Source organism: Sinocyclocheilus anshuiensis, unplaced genomic scaffold (genome assembly GCF_001515605.1).
Source record: "Sinocyclocheilus anshuiensis isolate Anshui unplaced genomic scaffold, SAMN03320099.WGS_v1.1 scaffold363, whole genome shotgun sequence".
Classification (NCBI taxonomy): Eukaryota; Metazoa; Chordata; class Actinopteri; order Cypriniformes; family Cyprinidae; genus Sinocyclocheilus; species Sinocyclocheilus anshuiensis.
Window position 1 is genome coordinate 1,077,985 of NW_015552568.1, and position 10,199 is coordinate 1,088,183.

Consider the following 10,199-nt stretch of genomic DNA (forward strand, 5'->3'; position numbering starts at 1 on the left):
GTTTTTTTTTTTTTTTTTAGTGTGAGCAATCCCTAATTCCATTTGCAAGCACCACTATGTCTCATTTAAAAGTGCAAAGCGATTACTCAGACTAGAGTGGGAGGGCAGTCCCACCCTGCCCTTGAAGGCCTGTCAATGAGCTTGTTGTATTGATTGGCTGCTTTATGTGTAGGACTGAACCAACATTCTCACATACCCCTTTAAATGTCAGAGAGCAGTGCGTGTTAACTGCACTGTGTGGGAGAGACGAACGGAACTGCAGGTGATGTTGTTGATCTCACTTGTTTCATAATAACAATGGAATCTAGACATGCATATCCTGTTCTTTTGATAAAAAAAAGAGAAAAAAAACATCAATCGCTTCCAATGGCAACGTGTCCCCAGCGGGCAACAACAGGCTCCTGGAAAGGCTCTTATTGTCAAATACAGTCTGAGGGAGTTATATGTCCCCTGGACAGGGCTTGGTCACGGGGCCTTTTGTTTTAGTTACCATGCTATGAGTCTTATGATCAGGTTCAAACATCTCATATGCCATATGCCTTTCTATAATCAAATGTCCCCACAACAACCTGAGAGAACTTGGAAATGTTTTCCATATGTCATATGCAATGGAGATTTTGTTTAATGTTGACCTACATCAGCAGCTGGACTATGACCAACATTATTTACTTGAAATCCCTCCTGAGAATCATGTTGACCTTTCAGGAAATATAATGAATTTCACTACATCCTGACATATTGTTTTAACAAAATACAAAACAACAATAAATGTAATCAGTTTTATTCATTATTATTTTATTATGACGAAAGCTAGTGTTCTATTTTGATTTAAACATTTATTATTGTTGTGAATTTTGAAAAAATTCTGCTGCTTTAAATTTTTTAGTGGAAACCATGATTCATTTTTTTAAAGACTCTTTGATTAAAGGAAAATTAAGAAAAACAGCAATTATTTGAAACAGAATATTTTGTAGCATTGTAATGTATTTATTGTCTGGAATCTAGACATGCATATCCTGTTCTTTTGATTTTCCAAAAAAGCATCAATTGCCTCCAATGGCAACGTGTCCCCAGCGGGCAACAACAGGCTCCTGGAAAGGCTCTTATTGTATTATTATATGTCCCCTGCGTGGACGGGGCTTTTTGACAGGGCCGTTTGTTTTAGTTACCATGCTCTTATGATCAGGTTCAAACATCTCATATACCATATGCCTTTCTATAAGCAAATGTCCCCGCAACAACCTGAGAGAACTTGGAAATGTTTTCAATATGTCATATGCAATGGAAGTGTTTAATGTTGACCTACATCAGCAGCTGGATTATGCAACATTATTTACTTGAAATCCCTCCTGAGAATTTACATCATGTTGACCTTTCAACTACATCTTGACGAATTGTTTTAATAAACAATAAATGTAATCAGTTTCGATTGTTATTATTTTATTAAGGTCAAAGTGCATGTTCTATTTTGATAATTAAATCTGATTCCATTACTGTGAAATTATCTTATTAATTTAAATGTTTGGGGTTGGTAATATTTTTGAGAAGTCTCTTATGCTCATCAAGGCTGAATTTATTTGATAAAAAAAAACAGTAAAAACAGTAATATTGTGAAATATTATTATACATTTAAATAACTGTTTTTTATTTCATATATTTCAAAATGAAATGTATTCCTGTGTTGCAAAGCTGAATTTTCAGCATCATTATTCCATTATCTTATTCATTTAAATGTTTGGGGTTGGTAATATTTTTGAGAAGTCTCTTATGCTCATCAAGGCTGAATTTATTTGATTAAAAAAAACAGTAAAAACAGTAATATTGTGAAATATTATTATACATTTAAATAACTGTTTTTTATTTCATATATTTCAAAATGAAATGTATTCCTGTGTTGCAAAGCTGAATTTTCAGCATCATTATTCCAGTCTTCAATGTCACCTGATCTTTCAGAAATCAGAGTGTTGAAAACAGTTCTGCTGTTAAATGCTTTTTTTTTGTAAACCAAGATTCATTTTTTAGGATTCGTCAATTAATGCACAGTTCAGAAAAATAGCATTTGTTTGAAATAGAATATTTTGTAACATTATATGTATTACTGTCACTTCTGATCCATGTGTCCTCGCTAATTAAAAGTATTAATTTCTCCCAAAAATAAAATACTGACCCCCAAAATTTTGAAAGGTAGTTTGCTGACTACTCCTGAAGATTTCATGGAATAGTTATGGCCGTATGTGCTGATTCAAGTATTACAGAGGTCATTTAATTCCATGGCTACTTCACAACTTCCTGTCTGCAACATGCAATGACTTAACAGGCACAGTAAAGGGAAGTGCATAATGGTTTTCTTATCACAGAGCTGGACCTCAGCCAGAGTGAGAGTGGAACAGCGGGTCCAACTCCATACTGGGTACACCATTATCAGATAGCAGTGTGATAAATGTGCATAAAGAGGCTTATTATGTGCCTGGTAGACATCTACCTTTCATATCTTTCAGTTATGGCTCATTGACTTTCAAAACATTTGCGTGAATTTATTTTCTTTTTATTATTATTATTTTTTTAAATATTTGTAATTCTGCAGAGGAATTTCATCTTTTTCTGTATATTTTAGTCAGAAAAATAGGCTTACTATATGCAAGTACATAGCATACAAAAATAGTTAGATAAATACATAACACATACGTGTTCCTGCAAGGGGCGCTTTTTATTTGCATAATTGTTTTTATAGGAAAGTTGTGTCTGTGTGTGTTTAATTCACCAAAAAGAATGGAATCAAAAGAATCATTTGTTTTGGAATTTAAGTACACTGGATGTGCTGTATGTGCTTGATTCACCTTAAAAGAACCAGTTCACATGAGTAACTCTTTCTTAAATGCTCAGTATGTTTTTGATTCACTAAAAATGATTCATAAGAGTCATTAGTTGGAGATTTGGACTACAGAGGATTCTGTGTATGTGTTTGATTCACTAAAATCATTTCATAAGAGTCATTCATTCAAGAATCGGACTACACAGGATGTGCTGCATGTGTCTGATTCACTAAAAAGAACCAATTAAGTGTAATTTGTTTTAGAAACAGACTACACTGAATATGCTGCATGTGTTTGATTCACTTAAAATAGAGTCATTCTTTGGAGAATCGGACTATATTGGTTGCGCTGTATTTTTTTGATTCACTAGAAACAACTATGATCAAGTCAGTAGCTCGGTAATCTTACTTCAGTGGTTGCACTATGGATTTAGTACTGATGTTACGACGCTGTCGCTGGAAAACCTTTCAGAGTATTTTACTAGTATGCATTGGCTGAAGTGTTGTTAAAAAATATAAAATGGTTCTTTGTTCCCAAACCTAATTAGGAGGACACAGTGTACCACTTTTGGTTGGATAGCACAGAGAAGGTAACTGTACTGCCCCCTCGAGTACTGCGACCCTTGTGTTAATACTTGCAAAAAGTATGTTTGTGGCCTCTCTCTCAAGCTGTTTCTTTTTTCTTCTCGTTTCTCTCCTTTGACTTCCACGGTTAATCGCTCTGCCCTTGCTATGAGTCAAGTCTTTCAGCAGTTGGTCTGCTTGATCACCTGGCTCACATTGCTGTGCTCATGCTGAGCTGAACTCGCCCGGAATAGTAAATAGAAGTGTAGCCTGAATGTCGTCCCTTCCGTTTACTCATTGCTCCCTTTCTTTATCTCACACTTCTTCCTTCTGGCACTACACTGCTGCTCCTCATAGGCCTTAAGATAAGCTCCACAACACTGCCAAATAATTTTTAGTTTTTTTGCTGAGAGGACTGAAAATGACAGAGAGGATCCCCTTAATGCTGGAGTTTTCAATCCTGCTTCTGGAGGGCCAATGTCCTGCAGAGTTTAGCGCCAACCTGCCCCAAACACACTTGCATGGAAGTTTCTAGTAATCCTGAAGACCTTGCCTGCTTATTTTAAGGGCAAAAATCTGGACTTTTTATAAAAAATAGCCAAGTCTTTATTGGATATTTCTCTTAATTTTCTACATCTGGTAACCAGGATTTGATCTGCCCAGCGGTTGGGCTGCGTCTCCTCACTGACTGTATCTGTACAGCAATAATTAGTATTTACAGTTTCATTGTTCTCATGTGAAGTTGTGCATATTGTCCAAGTTCAACTAATTTCTCTAAAATGCCTTTAATAACATCATATCGGGAAACATTCACACAGTACACTAAGGCAGTTATGTAATGATTGTCACTGTATCCAATTAGCGAAGTGAAGAAAGAACCTCCAGTCAGAACAAAGAGTGCATCTGTGAAGCCTGTGGCTTGTTGGATATGCTCCTAATCCAGTTCTCTAGCTTTAAGCCTTCAATTAAAATGAACGGACATGGAATTTTGACCCTCTCACTCATAAATAATTCTTTTATGAAGTTAAAAGTTAGGTTTTCACTTCAAAATAACATTTAATCAGAATTCGCATAACTGCACATTGTACAACATTTGGGAGGGAAAATTGAGAATAAACATGCATTTAGGCTAAACCGTTAGAAATGTCGATTTTTTTTCTGCATAATGAGGGCATGCTTATAGTAAACTATTAGTAAACTAAACTATTATTATATTTCTCTTGGGTAACATTGCTTACATATAATGTGTCAGATCTAAAGATATAAAATAATTACTATAATATAATACTATAAACTTCAAAGGAATAGATATCACTTGCTCACCAATGGATCCTCTGCAGTGAATGGGTGCCATCACAAAGAGACTCCAAACAGCTGATAAAAACTTATCTGCATGTTTGTAATGAACAAATCCATCATTAAGACGTGTATAACGTCAAGCTGTTGATTCTAGCTAAAATACAAGTTCATAATCCGTAACATTGCTTCTCTAGTGATAAAGTCATCTTGTCTGAATTAGGAGAGAAATATGCACAGATCAATCACCTTTACAACGGGAAACAGTCCAAAACAGTTCTAAACAAGCATGTAGGTGGATTTTTGGTGGACTGGAGTCGTGTGGATTACTTGTGGATTATTGTGATGTTTTTATCAGCTGTTTGGACTCTCATTTTGATGGCACCCATTCGCTGCAGTGGATTCATTGGTGAGCAAGTGATGAAATGCCGAATTTCTCCAAATGTGCTCCCATGTTTGCCATTCCATTAAAAACATGAACGGTTGATGCCACTAAAAGCTTTGAGATTCTGACCTCACAAATGCTAAGATCCTCCCCAATTAGTATGCCAAACTAATTAAGTTTATTCATTGTACCATTCAAATCAGTTGGAATAATCAGGGGTACATGTGCCCCTCATTGCCTACGATGGACGTGGCCACTGTTTACAAGCACTGAACCTGTGCTCATAGCAACCACAAAGAGAAGAAAGAGAGAAGAGATAGATAGAGAGAGTGAGGACAAGTTTTTAAAGTGTTATGGTGATGGAATCATAAGTGTTTTTCTGTTCTCTGTCCTCTTAATGTCTGGCACATGCTCACATATCTTTAATACCTTTAAAGGGCACTTGCCTCGAGAGCACTTCACGATCCATGTCTTTTCCACTGTCAGTGCAACATAATTTGTTTGTGCTTCTTACAATGCGACTATTGTTCTTAACTGGATTATAGAAGAACGTCATATGCAGTATGTTAAACTTTAGGTTTATATTACAAGGGAATATGATGATCGGGGCCTCCAGTTCAGGAAGACGTTACCGTAACTTGCATAAGTTGCTTTGCTAACTAAAACTGATGTTTGGTCATTCATTTCTTAAATATTGACTCTTGTATCCATAAATCATCTTACTGTATATTGACACTGCTTATAATGGTTTGGCTTTATCATAATAGCAGTTAGTCATGTATATTTATAAAGACACATATCCGTTCAAAAGTTTGGGGTCAGTAGGATTCTTTTTAAGAATATTAAAATGAATACTTTTATTTAGCAAGGACGCATTCAATTGATCAAAAGTGACAGTGAAGACATTTATAATTTATAAACGAAAAATTCATCATCTTAAAATATATTTAAATAGAAATCAGTTATTTTAAATAGTAAAAATATTGCATAATATTAGTTTTTACTGTATTTTAGGTCAAATAAATGAAGCCTTGATGAGCATAAAAGTTAACTTTTGAATGTCAGTTGACCTACGATATGTAAAAATTTATTATTTTATTTATATTAATTATATAGATATTAATTATATATCAGATAGTTTTGAATTTATGTGATTAAAAAAATACAAATTAATGTGCCAAATTGCTTGCTTAGAAACCGTAAACAACTTGATTGTTATAATAAATGTTACTTTTTTATTAAATATTGGTGACTTTTGCATTTGCATTTTATACTTTTGAATGTCAGTTGACCCACGATATGTAAAGATGTATTATTTTATTTATATTAATTATATATCAGATAGTTTTGAATTTATGTGATTAAAAAAATACAAATTAATGTGCCAAATTGCTTGCTTAGAAACCGTAAACAACTTGATTGTTATAATAAATGTTACTTTTTTATTAAATATTGGTGACTTTTGCATTTGCATTTTATAAAATCCCTAAAGCAATCATTTTACACCCCTTAACTATGGTAAAATCAGTCTAATGCATGGCCTCTTGTGTCATATTGCGTTATTTGATCTTAATGTTCCATGATGCACCTGGCTAATGATCAAACGTATATTTAAACACTGATCCATAAGTAAATGTTGTGACGTACGATGTGCCCTTTTCTAAGTGTAATATTGTCTAACCTTTGTTTTGATTGTTCTTCAGTGCTGACGTATAATTAATGACAGTATTGTGGTTAATGACTCAAGAAGAAAGTTGCCACTGGCTTGTTTTGCTCACAGTGGATTGTGTAATAGATCTGGATAGCAGTCTTAGGGCAAACTGACACGCAGGTGTTAGACGCTCCTCAGACAGCAGCTGGTTATCAGGAGCAAACATCCACACTTTCCCTGTGTTTTACCCCTCTGCAGGCTCACCGATATCAATGTGCTGGCACAGAGCGAATGGCACGAACGTTTTCGAGTCACAGGCTGCTCTTGACTCTGAATAAGGGCTTGCAGTTTGTTTATGCAGACAGTCTGAAAGGCCATTATTTGTCATTTACACAGACTGTGAGGCCCTACACTCTGTCTGCTGACTTTACGATGCACCGTTTATTCAGTGCTGTGGATGCAAACACACACTTAGGTGGTCACAAGATCAATTTAAAACAATTCTGCATTGTCTCAGTGAGAATACCCGAAATCAATCTTTCATTAAAGGTGAAGTGTGGTTTATGCATCACTAGCTTTACAAACAAAACTGCAAAAATGTAAGTTTTAGTTCTCTCTTCTCTCTGTCATTTGAGCTTAGTCAACCAATAATGCACATTTGAAAATTAAAAATGTAAAAAAAAAAATATATTGTTATTCAAAAACATTTCAAATATATGTTTGAAAATTTAAATATTATTAAAACAAATTAAAATATTTTTCATATTTTGAAGAAAATATTGTAAAATAAAAAGCTTTAAAGTACACTACTGTTCAAAAGTCTGGCGTCGGTTAGACTTTAAAATATTCTTGAAAGAAGTCTCTTATGCTCACCAAGAATACATTTACAAAAATACAGCAAAAACAGTAACACTATAAAATATTACTACAATACAATACAAAAATACAATAACACAATAACAAAACAACTGTTTTTTATATATTGTAAAGTTTAAATTTTAAAATGTAATTAATTCCTTTAATAATATAAAAAGTATGCATTGATATTAATCTATAAAAATAATAAAATACAAATTGACATAACAATAGCAATCAATAAAAATGAATAAAACAACTAAAAAATTATTTAACAGTACACAATCTTAATGGTCAAAATAAAATGTCTTTCTTCAGATTTTGGGTTGAAATATAACCTTGACATGTTCTTCAAATTGACATAACAATAGCAATCAATAAAAATGAATAAAACAACTAAAAAATTCTTTAACAGTACACAAAATCTTAATGGTCAAAATAAAATGTCTTTCTTCAGATTTTGGGTTGAAATATAACCTTGACATGTTCTTGACAGATTTTCGTGATTCACCCCATACATCTTGTAAATTGTTTGGTCTTTCAGCCACTGCCACACACTAACTAGGACATACCCCTTCCTATGCTCTGGCTGACAGGAAGAACATCCATTCTGACCCTGACCTCTGCTTTCCATCCAGTCCACATGACTGAGCCATGCAGGAGCGCTGAACAGCAGACCAACACTTGTGTTCAGAGTTTAAAACAAGGTAAACCCTGCATCATATTTTATTAGCAAAGCCACACATTTTCTGCATTTACAAGCCACTCAATTACTCTGGCAGGATATCATGTGGTCTGTGTCAGGCAAATCTGATGGTATACAGCTGGACAGAGCCTGAGGATGTTATTTACATATGCTCGGCTTATGGTTGTGAGCTAGACTTGTCTAACTTTTAACTCTTTATTGCTTCAGATGTCATCAGCCAATGAGAACGGAGTCAGCGGGTCTAGCAATAACAGTAGAGAGAAAACATACAAAAAGGTAAATTGTTTTTCATTAATATTTTCTTTATATCTACCATAACATTATTATAAAATATGACCTCTTTGTATTTAAAAAGCACAGTTTTTGTGTCATTTTCTAGTTTTGTGTTTCATGTGTTTATGTGTATACATTTTTAACGTTTGATTTATATATAAATATTAGCCACAGTTGCTTTTTATATCAGTATAAATATATAGTTCAGTCATGAAACTCTAAATGGCGCAGGCGACTGGTTGTTAATCCCACATAAGAGCAGGTTTTGAAATGACTCAAATATATATTAATTTGTTCTGCATTGTATTTCCGGTATTGTTACAGACTACTTCATCTGCTCTAAAAGGAGCTATCCAGCTTGGCATTGGTTACACCGTGGGGAATCTGACCTCAAAACCTGACCGAGATGTGCTCATGCAGGACTTCTATGTGGTGGAGAGTGTGTTTGGTCAAAATAAAATGTCTTTCTTCAGATTTTGGGTTGAAATATAACCTTGACATGTTCTTGACAGATTTTCGTGATTCACCCCATACATCTTGTAAATTGTTTGGTCTTTCAGCCACTGCCACACACTAACTAGGACATACCCCTTCCTATGCTCTGGCTGACAGGAAGAACATCCATTCTGACCCTGACCTCTGCTTTCCATCCAGTCCACATGACTGAGCCATGCAGGAGCGCTGAACAGCAGACCAACACTTGTGTTCAGAGTTTAAAACAAGGTAAACCCTGCATCATATTTTATTAGCAAAGCCACACATTTTCTGCATTTACAAGCCACTCAATTACTCTGGCAGGATATCATGTGGTCTGTGTCAGGCAAATCTGATGGTATACAGCTGGACAGAGCCTGAGGATGTTATTTACATATGCTCGGCTTATGGTTGTGAGCTAGACTTGTCTAACTTTTAACTCTTTATTGCTTCAGATGTCATCAGCCAATGAGAACGGAGTCAGCGGGTCTAGCAATAACAGTAGAGAGAAAACATACAAAAAGGTAAATTGTTTTTCATTAATATTTTCTTTATATCTACCATAACATTATTATAAAATATGACCTCTTTGTATTTAAAAAGCACAGTTTTTGTGTCATTTTCTAGTTTTGTGTTTCATGTGTTTATGTGTATACATTTTTAACGTTTGATTTATATATAAATATTAGCCACAGTTGCTTTTTATATCAGTATAAATATATAGTTCAGTCATGAAACTCTAAATGGCGCAGGCGACTGGTTGTTAACTGGTTGTTGCACAAGCTGCCAATGAGCTTACTTATTCCCAAAAGGCTCTTTAGAGTGAGCAGAGAGTTTATACAAGATTCAAAGGGACGACACTGATCCACAAGCCTGACTTCCTTATTTATAGAGTCTGATTCTCCCACTAGGGATTGCCCTCCAGTTGCATGTGCTCGCCCTCAGTTTGGACCAATTTGACAGTCTGTGGCTGTGTTGGAGATGGATTACTAGTTACTGTGTATACTTTGTGATGCTTGCTATTTCAAAAATACTGAAGTATTATGCAGAGTTTGAAGGAAATTTTGCATAATCTAATCCATTGCCATTAAATTAGACAATTAGAAATAAAAAAATGCAAGGACTTTCAATTCAATTAAAATCTAAAATTTAATTGAAAAAAAAAATGTGTATATACTGTATA

General features: G+C 34.5%; 1 protein-coding gene across 1 annotated transcript in view; it reads left to right on the top strand.

The window, feature by feature from the left end:
* Positions 1-10,199, top strand: part of LOC107664977 (phosphatidylinositol 4-phosphate 5-kinase type-1 beta-like) — a 50,831-nt gene that overhangs the window by 8,230 nt on the left and 32,402 nt on the right. Inside the window, exons 2-4 of the mRNA XM_016455682.1 lie at positions 8,108-8,270; positions 8,477-8,545; positions 8,867-8,985. Coding sequence (XP_016311168.1) covers positions 8,477-8,545; positions 8,867-8,985 — 188 coding nt within the window. The 5' untranslated portion in view covers positions 8,108-8,270. The remainder of the gene's footprint in view (positions 1-8,107; positions 8,271-8,476; positions 8,546-8,866; positions 8,986-10,199) is intronic.